Source organism: Nothobranchius furzeri, chromosome 17 (assembly GCF_043380555.1).
Source record: "Nothobranchius furzeri strain GRZ-AD chromosome 17, NfurGRZ-RIMD1, whole genome shotgun sequence".
NCBI classification, from domain to species: domain Eukaryota; kingdom Metazoa; phylum Chordata; class Actinopteri; order Cyprinodontiformes; family Nothobranchiidae; genus Nothobranchius; species Nothobranchius furzeri.
This window is the reverse complement of record NC_091757.1, coordinates 35,245,435-35,265,968: the sequence shown is the minus strand read 5'-3', so window position 1 is coordinate 35,265,968 and position 20,534 is coordinate 35,245,435. Positions and strand designations below refer to the sequence as shown.

Sequence of the window (20,534 nt, the reverse complement as noted above, 5' to 3'; positions counted from 1 at the left end):
CCACTGAGCTAAATGTAAGTAGCCACCATAAAAGTTGCTTAAATGTTTTAAATGTTTTTAAGACGGACATGGTGAGTAATGTTGGCCACGTAGCAAGCTAATATGCTGTCATTGCATGAGTTAGCTGTGTTATTAACTTTGTGTGCGACTAAAGTCCGTTTATTAAATGAAATGAGCAGCGCTATCTCATTATTAAAGGTTGGCATTACTTTAGATACTTTTTTATTAGACTTCTAGAGACTTATTCCCTCCATTTTTGTCCCCTCCATCATAATTTTTTAAACGTGACGTTCTGAGAAAAAAATAAAAGCGGGAGCTCAGCGCCACCAAGTCAAACTTAAACGTCCACTTATTAAAAGTAAAAGAGCAGTGGTCTCTTGTACAGCGATGAAAAAATCAGTCTGTGTTGTAAACTATTTCCCCGTAGCACCCATGCGATAGCTTTGCAAGCAGCCTGCTTTTTTTTAACCGTAGAAGAGGATTGTGACCGCAAGACACAAAGCGGTGCTGTATCTCGATGCTATGTTCCCTCCTTCCCTCCATTTTTGTCCCCTCCATAGTTTTTTTAAAACGTGATGTTCTGAAGACAAAAAAAAAAACAGGAAGTTCAGTTAGCTTGTGGGAGTTTGTCAGTTTTTGTGAAAAGTTTTATTTAATACACGCATAGACATACAAATTTTGTTAATGTTTTTATCATCAAATTAAATAGTGCTCAGTTTCACATATCTTGAACCGCAGAACGCTGTTTCTATTAATTTCACAGTATTTTAGTGTTGTAATTTTGTCCTTACTGTACACTGTTACTCCAGATTCTTTTCTTTAAATGTTATGTTTTTAGCTTTGTGTGGATAAGTCAAATTACACTTGAATCTCCTCACACACACACACACACACACACACACACACACATATATATATATATATAATTTAGATGATTAATGATTTAGCTTCATATATAGTGGAGGACTGCCTAACACAGATCTACCTTGTGATTCACAATGTTTTTTTTCTCTACTGATTATGCTTCCTGGTGTAGACATGTAAATGTAGAGCATCTGCGTTCCTATGAGCTGTCATCCACACCGGGAAGCCTGTCTATGAATCTGCAGTCAGACTTCAATGATCCAACCCCACTCTCTGCACACAAGATTGATGGCATGCTGCTGTTGACCCCCAAGAGGTTCATACAAGTGAGACCACTGGTGAGTAATTCTCACAATCTGCATTTTTGATGGCACATCCTAAATAACATGACTATATATGTTTGTATGTATATATGTATACAGATTTGTCTTTTAAAACTGGTGAATATACAATTTACAGGTAATGCCTTTATGCTATGAGTATTAGAGCCACTGATGGAAAAAAAATATAGAATTCTGAGAAAATAAGTCATAAATCTGAGTTTAATCTCAGAGTTCTGACTGGTACCTAAAACAAAAAAAAAAGGGAAATTGGGGAAGATTATGAGGGGGGATCAGAATTCTGACTTAAATCTTAAAATTCAGGCTTTTTTTTTTGTTTGTTTGTTTTGATTTTTTTTAAACAAAAAAATTCCTAAATAGTTTTTTGTTTGTTTGGTTTTAGGTTCATGAAAAGTCAGAATTCTGACTTTAATCCCAGAATTTTGAAATTATCTGACTTTTTTTTCTCAATTCTTTTCTTTTTCTTCAGTGACTCTAATACTCTTAGGCAATAAGGCAGTATTAGGGCCACTGAAGGAAACAATTGAATACTGAGATAAATGTCAGAATTCTGACTTTATTTATTTTATTTATTTTCAGAATTTTTTCTTCTTCAGTGGCCCTAATACCCCTCCGTATTATGTAATGTTAAACACTTCAAATTAACTTTTGAATTCAGCAGTTTATCATTGGATTTAGATGCAGATATCACTGTCTTGGACAATTGGTCAGAGCAATTTGGCATTGAGTTTGATTAGTAAACTTGACAGTATTTACACTCTTAATCTTCTTAGGAATTACATGACGTCCACACAAGGCGTACCACTGTTCTCCATGCCCTTCCTGCCTATCTACCTGAGGAAACCTCTGGATTTTTGAGGACATGTGTGGTAAGTCCCAGTATTGTAAATTTGAACAAATCATTCTATTTATTTATGCATAAAGACAACACAAGGACAACGCACATGAACATTTTGGAAAATGTGCCATTGTTTCAACTACAAACCTTTGGCAAGATGTTTAAGCCTGCCACACACGAGAGCAATCAGCTGAGCAAACGGCCTCGAATGACTGTTTGCTCAGCAGATTGCTCGCCATGTGCGCCTGATTTTCACTGAGTTTTCTGCCTCACGAGACGCTGAGGTGAATATCTGACCAGTTAGATATTTTGCGCCTCACAGGGGTAAAAACTCGCTGTGTGTGCACTACTGAGCTGCTGGCTGAGCTGAAATATTCTAGTGGCCAATCAAAGCACTTTCTCCGCTCACATGACCCCAAGATGTATTCAGATGCAGCCCCTTGCCCTGTCTGCGTGTCTGAAAAACAAACAAAACGGTACCTTGTGGATCGATGGGCCCACTGTTTCCATTACCCTTTCGGAAGGATTCTGGGTCTTCCAGGTGCATCTCTTGGAGTAAATTGGCATAAACTCCTTGCCTGGTTCATCTTTCCAGCTACCGTACCCATTTTTTCCTAACCTTGAAATGCCGGTGGCGGCGACGTTTCATCAACAAAAAAGGATAGGCATTCCCTCCGTTTCCAGCTCTGTCTCTGTGTTGTTTCTTTTCTGACATGCAGACAGGGGGCTGCCATCTTGGGGTCATGTGAGCGGAGAACGTGCTTTGGTTGGCCACTAGAATATTTCAGCTCAACCAGCAGCTCGGTAATGCGCACACGGCGAGTTTTTACCCCTGTGAGGCGGAAAATATCTTAACTGGTCAGATATTCACCTCAGCGTCTCGTGAGGCGGAAAACTCTGTGAAAATCAGGCGCACATGGCGAGGTATCTGCTGAGCAAGCGGTCATTCGAGACCGTTTGCTCAGCAGATGGCCCTCATGTGTGGCAGGCTTTAAGGCACTGAGAAAAATCAACAATCACTGCAAAGAATTCAAGCAGCTTTCATTAGCATAACACTGGCACACACTGAAGCCATCTCACTTTATTCGTAAATGAGAGCACAAAGCAACAGAATGAACAGGAGTAGGGCTGGTCGATATGGCCTAAAATCAATATCACCATATATTGAAGATCTCACCTCGATAACGATAAGTAGACGATAACTACAGGAATGCGCAGCAACAATATTTGTCCACTAGATGGGGCTGTCTCATGTTTTACATGACTCAAGGTGCTACAGCTTCTTAAAGGGACATAAATGTGGCCAACTTACACATCTTTTCATTTTTTTATTATCAAATTTATTGACATGGGACAAATTATCTGGATGAGAGACAAGAACTTGGATAACGATAAATCTTTGACATGTTGCCCAGCCCTAAACAGGAGTCTATCAGACTCCATTTATTATTATTTACATGACAATCTACTGAAATAAAAATGGCCACAGTCAGAGTTTCAGTTCAAATGTGATTAGTGTATGATCTCCCTTTCATTTTTGTAAGGATGATACCAATGAGCCGGACCTCAGGGATGCAGCAGTTGTTCTCCTGACAACCATCACAGATGATGCAGAGAGTCCAGTTACGTACGACCCGGTGAGAATCTGTTATCCTAGAGGGTGATGTGATTGTCAACCTCTCCAGGCTTCCTGATGCCTTCCTGGTAATGTTCGGCCTCATCTATGCCTTACACCTAGATTATCCGAAGGGACTGACCAACACATTTGAGTTCACGCAGAAAATCTTACTTGGTCTTGATGAGTCTAAACTATCACCCACGCTGCAGAGTCAAAAATGACCTGATGTTACATGTGTAACTCAAAATCTGAAAGAGTGGTGGATTCAGATGGCTCACTCTGTTAGAGCATTGTCCACATCCACAATGTAATTTACTATTAGTCTGCTCTTTAATTGTTGATGTTAAAGTAACACACCACCATTTGGGCATATATGTTCATTTTCCACTTCTCCTTGAGTTAACCCTCCCACTGTCCTAATGGGTAGGACCCCGCGAGGAAAGTTGACCATTGAGCAGGGTTGATGGTTCATCCCTTGGGTCCACGTGGCAGGGGTGAGGAGTGAGCACCACCTCCCCCCTGCCACGTGGACCTCAAGGGATAAACCATCAACCGTGCTCAATGGTCAACTTTCCTCGCGGGGTCACCCATAATGACAGTGGGAGGAACAGTTGAGTTTTACCTTTTCTCTGTTCGTCCAGCCGTTCTGAGTCTGGCAACCTAACTGGTTTTATGCCAAATGGCATAAAGTACTCACTGATTTACTTGATAGTGGTTAGTGTAATTCATATTTTGTTAATGTTGAATTGATGTGCATCCTGATGTTGCTTTAAACCACCTACTCAAAGAAAGTCTACACACTGCTGTTGTCCAGTTTTCAAAAGTGTGCGTTTGTAATTGTTTCCTTCAAATTTTGTTTTATTTTCTGTTTGAGTTGGCTTAATCGGTAACTTTAATTTGATCATAATTTGAAAATATATTTAATATTAACTCCAAATATTTAAGTTTATTTATGGACTGATATACTCAAATATCTGAGTTTATAAACTCAGAAAATATGAGGCAACTGATTGCCTTACATTTTTTGAGTTCTGCCTACTTATTCGGGTTTACAGTGTACGAACTGTAAAGATTTTGTGGTGTCAGAGTTCACCTAACAGTTCAAGTGTTCATTTATTTGCTTTGTGTGTTCACAGGGCATGCTCAGTTGAAGTTTCCATCTCTGTGCGTTCAAGATGTAAGAAAAATAACACGAAAGAAATGCAACAATGAAAACTTCAAAAAGGCATCAACAACCAAGCAAGTGGATCCATAAAATGGACTGATTTTTTAAAGGCATTTTTAAAAAGTCTTTCAAAATGGACAGAATTAACGCGTCATGTTCAGAACAGTTTGCGTTCTCATCTTTGATTAATCCTGGTAAACAGGTCTGTTTTTGTTCTGTTCTAATTCTCTCTGTTTAATAAATTTAAACAAAATGACTTAGCTATTTTATTTACTTTTTTTCTCTGCATAAAGACGAAGTATCAGTAAATAGTGGAAATTAAATGTATTGGTAGTAAGCAAATAGCAGATGTTAAATGTTACTTGCAGTATGTGTTTATAGAAAAAATAGAGATACTTAAATGTACTAAAAGAATATTACGTCAAGTTTACTGTAAAGTGTACTTTCAAAACTGTAAGTATACTCAATTATATAAGAAGTACACTACAAGTAAACATATATTATTACTTTAAGTATAATTTTAAGTATACATTCAAAGAGAAAAGTATACTCAATTATTTCAGAAGTACACTACAAGTAAACTTATAATGTTACTTAAAGTTTATTTTTAAGTATACTTTCAAGGGCAAAAGTTTACTCAATTTTAGTAGAAGTAAACTTATACTGTTACTTTTAAGTATACTTTCAAGGAGAAAAGTATACTCAACTATATCAGGAGTACACTACAAGTAAACTTATATTGTTACTTTTAAGTATACTTCCAAGGAGAAAAGTATACTCAATTATATCAGAAGTACACTACAAGTAAACTTATAAGTATACTTTCAAGGAGAAAAGTATACTCAACTATATCAGGAGTACACTACAAGTAAACTTATATTGTTACTTTTAAGTATACTTCCAAGGAGAAAAGTATACTCAATTATATCAGAAGTACACTACAAGTAAACTTATAAGTATACTTTCAAGGAGAAAAGTATACTCAATTATATCTAAAGTACACTCCAAGTACACTTGTGAGGTTACTTTAAGTATACTTTCAAAGAGAAAAGTATACTCAATTATATCAGAAGTACACTACAAATAAACTTAAATTATTACTTTGAAGTATACTTGTAGTATACTTCAAGTATACTTTTAGTGGCCCAATTTAGTCCCAAGGAGTATACTTCTAAGTAAACTTTAAGAACAAGTATGCAAATAAACTTCTGTACACTTAAGTATACTTGAAATTATATACTTAAAGTATACTTCTTTTTCGTAAGGGAAGTATCCAAAACAATGTTATTGCCTTTGCCTCTCTTAATGCTCGTTAAAGAATCTTGTTGCTATGGAAACTACCCTGGCCCCCATCAATCAAAGTTTGGCTGCATGACATTTTGGGCCTTCTAAGATGGGAAAAGTTCAAGTTTGCTCTTTGGGGATCCTGTGATAAGTTCTGGCCTCATTGGAGACGGTTAACAAAATATGTGGACAATTTGCCTGCTCGGGAGGTTGCTTTAGATGGCAGTGATAACCAGATACAAACCTAGCCGCCTGTACCAGGTGTCGCCCCCCCCACCCACACACACACACACTAAGAAGGTGGGTACTCCTTATGACATACCATTTTAAAGGCTTGGATTGGATGGACTGGATGACCGAGGAGCGAGCAAATCGTCATCAGTGCTTTGTAGTTATTAGTGGAAGCACCCCTATGTATGTGTGACGGTATGTGTATCTGAATGTAATTGTATATGTGTATGTAAGCATGAAGAGACAGGTTACCATAGGTATGAATGGGTGTAGGTGTGTCTGTTTTGTGTTATTTTACTTAATTTATTATATATACATATATATATGCATGGTGGTGCAGCTGTTAGAACTGTTGCCTCGCAGCACGAAGGTTGCAGGTTCGAAACTCGGCTGCTGCCTTTCTGCGTGGAGTTACGTGTTCTCCCCATGCATGCGTGGGTTTCCTCCGGGTACTCCGGTTTCCCCCACAGATCACAACATGCCCTATAGGTCATAAATTGTAAGTTGCTTTGGATAAAAGCGTCTGCCAAATAAATAAACATAAACATATATGTTTATGTCTTTTGCTGTCAGATTGTGTCTCTGTGTCCATCGTTTTAGTGAAAACATGAAAGTTTCACAACGTTCTTTATACCTGGTAGCAAATAAGGAGGAGAAACCGTAATATTTGGAACCTCTATATATATATATATATATATATTTTTTTTTTTCCTCTCTCTCTGGGAGAGGGCTGAGTGGGTGGTTGGGGGAGGGAGGGGTGGGAGGGTAACTTGTTGGTGTTGACTGTACGACCGTAAGGGAAAGAAAAAAAGAAAAACATAACTTTGCATATGTGATGTATATCTTTTGTACGTTCATGCTGTGTTTGTCTTCAAATTCCATTTTTGGTTATTTTTTAAACACAGATAAGGTTTTTCCTTTACCTTTCTGACATTTCGTTGGCGGCTGCAAAGAAGTTTGAATGTGTGACTAAAATGTTGTTAATGATAAAAGTTTTGTGTTGTAATATTAGATTATTAGGATTAATTTATTTAAAATGTGATCTTATCACTAAAAACGCATGTTTAATGGTCCACAGCACCCATGTGTTGAACAATTTAAATCCCTAAAGAGGAAGCGCTGCTTCATCTTGGACTCACTCTTTTATCACTTGTGATATTTTCTGGACCTCTTGTAGATTCTGTTTATGTATGTTTAAGGCTGCACAGTAAAAGGACGCAACACCACTCCTTAGACTGCAAATCCACTGGTCTTTTGCTGTCAGATTGTGTCTCTGTGTCCATCGTTTTAGTGAAAACATGAAAATTTCACAACGTTCTTTATACCTGGTAGCAAATAAGGAGGAGAAACAGTAATATTTGGAACCTCAAACGCCTCCGCTCCCATACCTGCGTGTACAGTTTACACAAACCTTTATGCCGTTTCCGTTCTTTCACCTGTCTGTCTTGTCTTATTTGTGATTTTTGCTAAAGCGAACTGCCTGCAGGAGAAATCTGGGCTAGGCTATTTAGGATGATGGCTGACAACGTTTTTGTGCGACGTGATGAGTATGGACCACTCCAAGATTTATTTCTAGATATTTATCAGTTTGTCTTTTAACATTTTGTACATTTTTATCCAGATGAACCTTTTGGCTTTGCTGGTCTGCTAAAAGAGATCAGCATCTGTCTTTTTTTCAAAGCATTGTGGGACAGTTACGTAAAGCCTTGCTGTCGTACTGCACCCTAAACAGAGCGCTACCCTGATTGGTACGATGTTATGAAATGTGACACATTATTTGGTTGTCATCTTAATTATTTATATACACCTCTGCTGGATGTGAAAAATGGGTTGTTGTGCTCTACTGTTCAACCAATCTCTGATTCTCTCTGTAAAAGTGAGCAATGTGAGAATGAACCATGTGGATAAGAAAACAGCAGATCAGATGGTTCTGTTATTCGTCATTTAAATGTTTTAAGGATCCTTTTTATAATTTAGGATGTGATATATTTGCATTAGTTGTCTCTCCAAGAGTTTGCACCTATTTATTATCTTTCTTCATAGCATCATTTTGTTTGTTATAATAGAATTTGGCCTTAAACATGCTTTTTTTTATTCTGCCTGAGGCTTTGCAGTGTTTTCTACTCATTTTATGCACAGAGGATCTTCTCTCCAAACAAAGTGCCATGTGGATTTATTCATCTCTTCTCCTCTCTGTCTTTCCCCCTCACCAAATTACAAATTGTCGTTTTGTGCCAGCATGCCACAGGGACCGTGCATGAAATATATTGGCCAGGAGTCCTGCCATTTGACACACGAGAGTGGCTAGTGGATTTCGTGCCATTTCCCATCTCCTCTGGCTCCCGTGTAACGCTGACCTTTCCTGCCTCCGGGCTATATTTAAACTGCGAGCACCGGAGACTTATAGTGCCATGGGAAATTTTATTAGTGACGCCCTCCATTTGTCTGACTTAATTCGGGCCTGCCGCAGATTGTGCCGAAGCATTCTGTATATTTACAGTTCTCCAGAGCAAACAAGGGCACTGGTGACAAACCCAACTGTCATCCCGTTAGTGGGAGTGATGTGCAGTGAAAAGCTCCTCCGTGGAAAACCATCGAGGATATTCTGTAGGTTCTAGATACTGATCTCTTAACCTATAATACAATGTGAGAGGAATAAAATAAGAGTTTGGGATGATGTGGGGACTTGAAATTTGGAAGAATCTTCGTAGTGAAATATGCTGTAGATATGAACCCCAGACACGTTCATCAGCCTTTATGATTGTTGTCATTAGACGGGACAACTTCTGAATGAGTTCATGAACACATTTAAGCACTCGCACGCAGCAGCACACTTGATCTTTTTCAGTCTCTCGACCAATCATCTGTTTTACCTTTCCGTGAAACTTTCTCATTTTGTTTCACAATGTAGATCTGAGATGGGAGCTCAGAGGGTGCTTCAGGTAGATCTGAAAATGGAAAGCTTCCCAGAGCTGACAGGCAGTCGCTGGATGGCCTGGCAGGTGGCGTACCCATCCAGTCGCTCCACCACACAAGAGGCTGAGACGGAGATCCGCCTGGCGCGGGAGGAGCTGGCCGGCATGGTGCCTCTGGCCATGGTGAGTGATACTACGTCCAGATGAGCTTGGCATCAACATAACTGGCTGCACTCTCACTACTATATGAGAAACAGGATAGCTTACTTCATGTTCTAAATTGAAAGCTTCAGTCGACAGGTGAATTTGTGTTTCCTCAACCTGAAGAATGAACTAACGTTTCAAAAAAGTCAAAAAAAGAACCTCTAAGAGGAACCAAATCTGACTCTTTGAAGAATGATCTGTTGTGTTTTACAACTAAGTGAGTTAAAGCTGGGATTTTCCACTTAGCAAAAATGAGTCATTTTGATATTAAAATAGTAACTGACTAAATTCTGATATAGATGCAGTTGGGGAAAAAAGTATTTAGTCAGCCACATTGTGCAAGTTGTCCCTTTTAAAAAGATGAGAGAGGCTTGTAATTAGTTTTAAACAATGAGACGACAAAGTGAGAAAAAAATCCAGAAAATTACATTGTCTGATTTTTAGAATTGATTTGCAAATTATGGTGGAAAATAAGTATTTTGTCAATATTTCTGGCTCTCACAGACCTGTAACATCTTCTATAAGATGCTCCTCTGTCCTCTACTTGTTACCTTTATACATGGCATCTGTTGGAACTCGTTATCAATATAAAAGACTCAAGTCCACAATTTCAAACATTCACACTCTAAACTCCACTATGGCCAAGACCAAAGAGCTGTCAACGGATACCAGAAACAAAAATTGTAGACCTGCTTCAGGCTGGGATAGATAGATAGATAGACAGATAGATAGATAGACAGATAGACAGACAGACAGACGGACGGACGGACGGACGGATAGATAGATAGATAGATAGATAGATAGATAGATAGATAGATAGATAGATAGATAGATAGATGATAGATAGATAGATAGATAGATAGATAGATAGATGATAGATAGATAGATGATAGATGATAGATAGATAGATAGATAGATAGATAGATAGATAGATAGATAGATAGATAGATAGATAGATAGATAGATAGATAGATAGATAGATAGATAGATAGATAGATAGATAGATAGATAGATAGTCATGACTCAAGGAAGGTGTTTAACCCAAGACATGCAGAATCGACTCAACACCTCTGGGTAAGTGAAAAAAAGGCTTTTATTTGGAAACAGGAACAAAAGTAGCGCTGGGAAGTCCAGTGGGGAATGAGCCGTACGGCTCTTGTCCATATAGCGTTCTGTGGTGAACGAGGAAGGTGGGGGAGCCAAGGTGGGTGAGGCAGCGGAGAGGGTCCAGACAGGAACAACAGAGGAGGATGGGACGTGGTTCAGGTGATCCGGGGTTCTAGCGGCGAGGATGAGGAATGATGTGGAGTTGTCCTGAGTAGAGCAAACAAACATGGGTAATCCAAAAACGTAATCCAAGACGGTCCGAAGTTCAAAATCCACTAATCCAAAACGAGTCAAGCGAGCAAACGAGCAAATGAATACAAGGGGCTGGCGCTACCTAAACTGGAGCAATCATCCAGTGTAGTGTGGTGTCTCCATCCTCCTTTTATACCCAACTTTCTGATTGGAAATTCTGTGCAGCTGCAGCCCCCTACGCTCCTCACCTGTGGAAAATTGACTCGGAGATGGTTAGTGGGAGAGGAGCACTCACCTCGGCTCGAGAACATGAGATAGATAGATAGATAGATAGATAGATAGATAGATAGATAGATAGATAGATAGATAGATGATAGATAGATAGATAGATAGATAGATAGATAGATAGATAGATAGATAGATAGATAGATAGATAGATAGATAGATAGATAGATAGATAGATAGATAGATGGATGATAGATAGATAGATAGATAGATAGATAGATAGATAGATAGATAGATAGATAGATAGATAGATAGATAGATAGATAGATAGATAGATAGATAGATAGATAGATAGATAGATAGATAATATTCTGCACCTAAATTTGGATACTTGTCTTCAGACAAGTAATATGTGGGAAGTCTATGTTTACAGAAACCAGGTAGGATGAAAGATATTGAATAATGTTTGCAGATGTCTGCCAAACAGCTGAATATCGAGTGCACAAATCATACTTTACCTAATCTGAACCCCCAAATAATCCATAATTATATTATTATATGCATGTTCATCACTTCATGTAAAAATATATTAAATTTGCTCTATTTTGAAAAAAAAAATTCAAAGTAAACCAATGGAACAAAAACACCACAAATAAATACATTTATGAAAAGACAAATAAATGTTGAACCTTTGACAGGATTTAAATGCTGCACACTGATGTTAATAAAAACATACTGTATTTGTATAGAAATTGTGGGTAATAGATGCTATTTTTAGTAGTTGTTCTGTTTACATGCTAGTGCTGTCCAGTCATGCATAAGTATGAATGTTTGTGTCACTAATCTTCAGAGATGGGAAAAAAAACTAATTAAATTATTAACATATTTTAATCAAACCTGACAAAATAAATGTCTTAAATAATGTGTTTATTAAAAATCTGTATATTCATGTGAATGCTTATTTTTTAGTGGTAGCTTCTTTAATATTATGATTTGACTTTATTAACACTCTGATATCCTCCTGGATCACTGCTGCCGTGACAGAGGAGGTAATAATGTACTGAGGGTCTGTGATTGCTGAGTGTGTTTACGAGCAGGGCAGCAGGAAAACATCTGTAGTCTTCAGCAGGAACTGGGTGTCTGTGACCTGAGGGTAAGCCTGAAGCTGTGCTCAGGTAGCGTTCGGGGTAAAATCACTCCTGTAGACGTTCACATTGGTAACCTATCGTACACTCGTGTAGCTTAGCTCTGCATCCCAGAGAGCGCATCTCTGATATGGATCAGCTGCTTTCAGGTGAGTAAACGAGAAACATCAATTTATAGACTAAAAAGAAAAGCACACAGTCACATCAGAGCTGATTACTACAGATAAAAAAGCTATTTTAGTTCCTCTGATCTGCATGATAGCGGCCTGTCTATTGTATTCTGTTCTTATTCTGGAAGTGTTGACCATAGCTGTGTGGAGGATAGATGCCTGTGGGTGGCTGTTCCTGGATTTAAAGGAACATGAGACATCACCCACAGTTCCATCCTCAGGATAATTGAAGCAGTGTCTTTAATGCTCCTGTGCTGTTTGAGTTTCCTTTCTCACATCCTTTTCATGTCTCTGATGTACCAGCTCTGTGCTTTCATTGCTCTAGAAATATGTGGTTTGCTCCCCCGTCTTAAGCTCACACACACACAAAAATCTGCACATTTGCATGTTCCTCCTGGAAAGGCTGTGCTCTATAAAAAGGGTCTCAGGGAGAGGATTTCATATTGGATTTGCTGCTTGTTTTTGAAGTTTTGAATCTTAAGCCAACCCCCATTAGTGAAAATATTACCCGAGTTGGTTTTGTACAAATGAAATCTGAAAGAGTGCAAGCTCACTCACAATCTTCCATGAACTCATCAGTCAATCTGTGAAACACCAGCTCATTTTATATAGTGAAAGGGTTTTTATTGCTCACTATACATCACGGGTATTTTTTTTTTACCACAGAGGCAACAATCCATCTCAGTGAACCCAATTTTACAATCATAAGCTGAACTTAGCTAAATCAGTTAGCGACAGAACAATTTAGGCAGCAGGCAGAAGATAAAGATAGATACAGGTGTGTGTCCCTGTGTGTGTGTATTTGAGTGTGTGAGACCACATGTATAGATATCACCGTTTCCATATTTCTTACCTTGATTTCCACAGTCCATCCATCTAGTCAGTCATTCAGTGAAGCAGCTGTTTATGTGTCTGTAAAACATGGCCAGGAAGGATTCAATTACTCCACCTTTTTGTTGCTTTAAAAGGTTTTTGCAATAATTGACAGACTTTTTATTTCAGACATATAAAAATGTGGGACATAAAATAGGATAAAATATCTCAGAATCTGTCGGTCTGTCTGTCTAGAGTGCTAGAGATACATTTATTGTTAATGTAAAATGATTTTAATTATTTCTAGAGGTGGCTCATATCCTATCATCTACAATTTAACTAGTAATTATTTCTTGTCCAGAGAAAAAAAATATATATCATGTTAAGCTAAGTTCATGATGCATCCACCAGTCAGGATTATACTTCTTTTGACACTCTCTATTTGGACCTCACTACTCTTCGTAGTTGTTTACTGACCACACGGGGGAGGGGTTTGGCATAAACAAAGCTCTGGTCCGCAGCCACGGTGAAAAGGCACGCTAAAACACGCACAAACTTTCCCAAATAACAAAAGCCACAAAGCCAAATGCAAGGGTTAGAGCAGAACATTTACCCAGAAGTTACCTGATTGAGCATCGGTGTGTCTGTCATGCAGACAGAAGCAGACTAGCAAATAGCAAGACTCGGCTGAGAAACAATGTGTGCCCTTAGACACATCCAGAAATAATGCATGATGGAATGCAAATAGTGTGTTCTACGATTTACAATCTCTGCTTTGGTAGATCGTGATCACTTTATAATCCTTAACGATCTTGTATTGTCAGATCGCACGGCCCTTCTACCTCCTCCCTTCCCATAACAGATACACAAATGGCAACTAGATGGAAAAAAATATTTGTTAACATGGGTCCATTTTTATCTATCAGACATATGTTCATTAAATTTTACAACTGATTTACAGTAGAAATGAATGCCTTGTTTGTTTGTTGATCCCAGTGACGTGGTCACAGGAAGCAGGGGAGGCACTGCCTCCCTTGTTATCATGACAAGTAAAATAGTAATAATGCTTTAATATAAAGTCAATGTGTCCACTGACTGCTCTACGCATTATTTTTATTGTACATTAGTTTTTCTGTAGGAATATGGTCAAAATTGCTTAATTTACCTGTTTCCTGGTCAAATTTTCATGCAGAAGTGAGAGGAGAGACAGAGATGAGCAGTCTCCATTCTCTCTGAGCTGCCCAGCACACACGAACTGATTCAGACAGAGCGCGTGCGCCAGCGAACCAGAGCATAGGAACTTGACTCCACAGAACAGCCTGACCAAGATTACACACACATAAAGACAGGACAGATACAGGCAGACCACGAGAGCAGCCATAACGGCGCTCATTTCAATAGATGGCAAGGGGATTACATGAGGAGAGTTCGGGGAGGGAGAAAAAGGCATTAACAGAGTTACACCGGCAGGGTGTAGCTCTACTATGCAAAAAAACACCTCTACATATAAGCACGAACGTCACAGTTCACAACATGAGACCCGGTAGGTGGGTGGGGTGGGGGGGTGGGACCCTGGTTTCCTCAGCGGGAGCAGCCCGTGTGGCGCTCGGCCAACTGAATCCACAGGTGGGTGGGAGGTCATGGGAAAGCACAGAGCACAGTGAGTGCCTCCATCTTGATGACCTCGATGCGGAGACCACAGTCTGAAGGGGGGGGGGGGGGGTTTCACAGCATTTGTCTGCATTCCTTCCATCGTGGGGGTTTATGCACGCAACTCCAAGGCTGCTTATGGCATCAGATTGGATAACAGGACTTTGTTTGGGTCAGGCAGAGATAATTTTCCTCTCTGCCTTAAAGTCTGTATTGATCATTCAAATCCTCCAGTGAAGCCAATTCGGTGATTAAACATCTCCACACCGTCCGGTGACCCTCTCCGAGATGACGTCCATTTTGCACACTAACACCGGTAACGCAGCTAAGACACTGTCCAGCTTGCGATTCACCTAGAGTAACGTCCCAGTCTGTGAGGTCTCCGCCCGGACGGTGCCGTCCATGGGTGCGGGTCGCCCTCCAATCGCTCCCGTCATCCCAATTTTCGGAAAACCAGATATCCTCCCACTCCAATCAGAAGAAATCCAGTGATCATCAGGCCAAATATCCACACATCTTCGACGTCCTCAATGGACAGCTGAGAGAGACAGATGACATTCCACTTCTTCCAGGAATCGAGCATATATCCCGCTGCGTGTGTCCCGTGAGGGCAAGCGCGAGCCCCCTCCTCCGTTTTCATCGTAGAAAAAATCTTATCAATCGCTTTGAATGACCAATTAATTAAATCCATTTCTGAAAAATAGTGATTTCCAGAGAAAATACAGAGAAGCGCTCTGTAGGAGACGGGACAAAAAGAGCCTTGGGAAAAAGATAAGGGAGCAAAGCAGAAGCGACTGTGCTCTGTGAGTGCCACAGTGGGCGATTGCCCCCTCAGGCCAAAAGCGTAACAGCAGCTTCAATAGTAGGCTCGTGCACGAGGCGCGCATGCTGTACGTGCACACTCCTTAACGAAAATAACAGCTGAGACAGTCCTGTGTGTGTGTGTGGCCCAGAGGACAGAAGAACAGAGCAAATTAATAAAAATAATGTGCCTCTGTCTCTGCAGCTGCACTTTCTCTTCAGCCGGCCGAACGTGCAGTGTCTGTGTGTGTGTGTGTGTGTGTGTGTGTGTGTGTGTGTGTGTGTGTGTGTGTGTGTGTGTGTGTGTGTGTGTGTGTGTGTGTGTGTGTGTGTGTGTGTGTGTGTGTGTGTGTGTCGCCCGGAGGACAGACAGGACAGGACAGGAGAGCACACAGCTAATTATTTAAATAATTTGGTTCTGTACCTTTCTCTTCAGCACAGCTGACAAAGGCTTATGATGGGTCAGTCTTCCTGCATGCTCAGATCATTCCCTTCCCTTGCTTGAAAAATTGTTCCAAAATGAAAGTTGAACCCACATCTTTTTTATCTGTGAATTCAATGCCGTTCGGCGAGTCTCAAATAAAAATTTGGGCGTCTTATTACTGTAAAAAAAATTGTCATTAATGTAAAAAAGAAACTCCAAATAACACACTATGTTCACACCCGGAATCAAACCCTGGTCTTCTGCATGAGAGTCAGTCATCTTACTAGGTGAGCTAAAGCACCAGTGACGTTCATTGTATCTGTAACATTTATATCCTTGATGACAGCTGACACAACGTCAATCCAAAGAATGGTTCAGAGCGAAAATGACTATTTTGTTGCTAATTTGCAGGAAATATCTAGAAGAAAGTTCTACAGAAAGTAGCTAAGGGTCCTCAGAAATGTGGCTAAGTTTGTCACTAGGCGTTAGGAACAGCGACAAAGTAGCTGAGTTGGCACTGCCTCTCTCAGCTGCTAAAGCTACTGATAGCAAATGCTACGGGCTATGCCTGAGAGTGAACGCGCATGAAGTAGCCTGCTCGACCCGAGTATCTCTCTTTTTCTGTGATTTTACATAAAAACAGGCAATCACAGTAAAAATGCCAGGGCTCATTCTACAGGACCAGGACATTGCAGGAGAATGTATGAAGAAGACATTTATTATTTCTATACATGTTTTGACTGTCAAACTTCCTTATACTCCCTTCAAAAATTAACAATACAAATATTATTTCTGTGAACTTGGTCTTTGAAAAATGATGAACATTGGCTGATATCAATATTGATTCTGATGTTGTGTATCCATAATGTTCCCCTTTCAGGTTATCTGCATTTGGCATGAAGTTTCTTCATCAAATAAATACAATCGCTGGATAAAAGAGGACATCGGGGAACTTAACTAAACAAAAGGTTTCTATGAGGTGAACTTTGCTGACAACTCACCTTGAGTATAGCATCATGCATTGTCTTCACTTTTCCACCTTATTTTCTTCGAAGACCACACAACAAACTTCCTGGGGTGCAGAGCAACCTTTGATTCAGCACGCAACATAAAAAACAAATCCTTACATATGAAGACACATTCAGAACTTATTAACTCTGTCTTTGACTGTCCCCTTTTCTACCTACCCCATGCACACACACACACACACACACACACACACACACACACACACACACAAAAACACACACACACACACACGCGCGCAAGGCTTTTGCAATCTGCATGCACCAATGTGAGAAAAGCACACGAGCGAAAAAAAGGAAGGCTGAATTAGATTACTTGGGATCACTGTAGCATGAAAAGGCCCACTGATAAGGTCCTCTCCCTCCTCCCTGCTACACTCCTCGTTGATAGAAAATAGGAAGTAAGGTAATGTAAAAGCAGCTCTGTCATACCCCCCACCCAACCACTACACTCTATTCGTTCTCTCACACACACAAAGCTACATCACCTTCGCCTTCACAAGAGAAAACATGCTCCAATTTGAACACAACAGGTTTCTGCACACAGAAACTGAGTCACTGTGAATAGCAGGGCTGAAGATACAGAGGTAATAAACTTATATATGCTCGCATGCCTAATAATGGGGACAGTTGAAGTACATGCATGAGATCAGTTAAAAGCTGTGACCTCTGATCAACAACATGTTACATGAGGTAAGCACCATTTTGCTCTACTCAAGCGCTGCATGTGTGTTTGCACCCTAAGTCCCAGATTCTACTAAAACTGTGCTTCCTTTTTGTGCTGCATGGTGGCGCAGTTGGCACAGTGCGGGGCACTGTTGCCTCACAGCACGAAGGTCGCAGGTTCAAAACTCTGCTCGGCTCCGGCCTTTCTGAGTGGAGTTGCGTGTTCTCCCCATGCATGCGTGGGTTTCCTCCGGGTACTCCAGTTTCCCCCACAGATCACAACATGCCCTATAGGTTATAAATTGTAAGTTGCTATGGATAAAAGCGTCTGCCAAATAAATAAACATAAACAAACTTTGCACTCGTTATTTGTGGTTTGCAGCTGAAGCTTCAAAGCGTTAATGCAAAAATGACTACACTTGATTTAAGGACTTGAGGTCATTACAGAACAAGAAAAAACACACTTTGCATCAAGCATAGTCAACCTTTTTTTGGATCAAATCTGAAGGGCTCCAACTCTTAACAGGTGAAGAACAGAGACTGACCTTTAAATTGGTAGGGGGAGTATTACTTCTGACTATTTCAGAGAGAAATCCTTTTTAGGATCACATTTCTTTATCAATAACTGACATTTTGGACATTGAATCTGGGAAGGGCTCCTATTCTATGACCAGTACTGTATCTTCCTATTTCACCTTAATAAGTTAGAGAAATGTGTTTATGATTTCTGCTCTGCTCTGTAATCATCCATATGTACACTTATGCTGGGTTCTGTTTGCTAACCTCTGGATGTGAAGCTAAATATGCTCAAAATGTCTATATTTTGAGCATTTTTGTTCGATTATGATTTAAAAACATTGACAAAGGAAGGTTTTCATGTCTGGAAATCATCACTGGAAGATGAAATGTACATATCTTTTCCTCACACATCAGACCTATTTTTAGGGCAGTGGTTCAGCAGATTGCTCCTCTTTCTTTCTTTGTTTTCCTGAGAAACAAACATCAGGAGTTTTCAGGAGATGGTACATTTTAATTCTAAATGCAAGACACAAACACAGCAGGTCTTACACGATCACTTTTTGCACCTGCAGTCATTTACATTAAAGGCTGCTTCAAACTCATGTGCAACACTTTATTCAAATGTGTGTAAACTACACCAGTGCAGAGAGATGCTGTTGACTTGAGAGTACAGAATGAGGCGGAAGTCTGCTTTTGTGAAATGCGCAAAATACTTTTTGCACACCGCTTAAGCTGGTCAAAACTTCTGTATCCTTTTGGTAAATTTGGGCTTTCTATTTGTGATAAAGGAGAAAAGATGTACTGATCAGTTTATTATCTCATGTACTTTAGAGTGAATAATGTTTGAATATTGGATTGTTGATTTATTTTATACTGCTGGCTGCACAACAAATTGCCACATGGGAGCATTAATGACTCCTTGGACCTTTTAAATTGAAATTTCCTACATGCGTGCACTAGTGATGCACAGATTGACTTCTAACCTGCGGTACCCGCGGGTTACTTGCGGGTCGGGTTGGGTCAGGTCAATAAATTTTTACTTCAGTGCGGTGCAGTTTGGGACGGGTTAATGAAATTTATATATATATATATATATATATATATATATATATATATATATGCACACTGAGGATAAAAACATTAATCAATGCCTAATTTTTAAAATACTAATTTGTTATTCGGCTGCAAACTTCGTCAGCCTGACGAAGTTTGCAGCCTCAAACAAAATGTTGCAGGTAAATAAAACCTGTGTTTTAAAAAGAACTAAAAGATGGAATTAGAATTTCAACACAGCAAGAACACACCAAAGATGTTTAAGGTTTCTTCACTTCAGCTGCACCAAAAATGTGGAATTCAGAGCGCGAGTCCAAAAAACTGATGCTGAATCAGAAAAATTGCTCCAAATTAGTTTTAACTCTTAATGTGAGAACTCGACCGAACACGCAGACTTCCGGTTTCACGTAGGAAGTCAAAACAAAACAAACGGAGTTGATTCTAAGTTTTACCGTAACTTTTGAGAGCTTGTTTCTTGACAACTGTAAAGCGCCGGGTTCTGCTGTTGCTGGTCCCAGATGAAAAGCCCAGCAGAGGTTTGCTTAAGGCATCTCTCTTCTTTGTTCTTACTCTGCCGACACGAGGTTTGCACTGTGGCTTTATAACTTTCTGGGTAACACCCACATGCATTTAACTCATTAAACACTGGACACTGGATTGGACTGTGGCTTTTTCAAATAAACTCCACCTTCTCAAAGATGGAAAGTTCTTGATCACAATTTATCACGGTTATTCATATGAAGCCTCAAAAATAATTACTTTAGCATCAAAGTATTACTTTAAATGCAAAAGAATAAAATGGATGTCTTAAAACTGAACAGTTTTACCATTAGCACAAAACAAAACAGTTAGGTTTGTAACTAATAAGATTTGAACTTAGAGCACCTTGATTTCTATTTTAAGGGTTAACAACCTAAACACCTTGTTTGATTATAGATAAACAGAAAAATACCAGGGTTTTGATAAAGGCTAGATCCTGGAATCTTCCAGAATGACCCTTGAGAAGTTTTACGAGCACCCGGCCTTGGGGGAGAGTCAGTTATTGGTAGGTTGAGGTAAGACAGACCAAGTCCTGATAATGCCCGGCTTAACAAGTCACTTGGTAAAATTTACGTTCCTGGGAGAAAATGTAGGAGTTAGCCAGATGTTCGAAAATGGTATCTTGGAATTTACGATTGTAGGTCAGTTTCAAATTCCCTCTTTTTTCAGCTATGTGTGAAAGAAACATTTGTATGAAAATGTTATTGTTCTTCTCCGTGTAAATCCAAACAAAGTTAACCTGAG

General features: G+C 39.6%; 1 protein-coding gene and 1 long non-coding RNA gene across 4 annotated transcripts in view; both read left to right on the top strand.

The window, feature by feature from the left end:
- The window catches only part of si:dkeyp-14d3.1 (transmembrane protein 132C), a 299,252-nt gene that overhangs the window by 211,857 nt on the left and 66,861 nt on the right, over positions 1–20,534 (top strand). For all 3 annotated transcript variants that reach the window (XM_070546538.1, XM_054731359.2, XM_054731358.2), the window contains exon 4: positions 9,253–9,439. In XM_070546538.1, the coding sequence (XP_070402639.1) occupies positions 9,253–9,439 (187 nt within the window). The remainder of the gene's footprint in view (positions 1–9,252; positions 9,440–20,534) is intronic.
- LOC139063758 (uncharacterized) lies at positions 1,715–5,082 on the top strand. Its single transcript, XR_011517109.1, has 3 exons — positions 1,715–2,074; positions 3,588–3,747; positions 4,798–5,082. It is a non-coding gene; the product is annotated as an uncharacterized lncRNA (long non-coding RNA).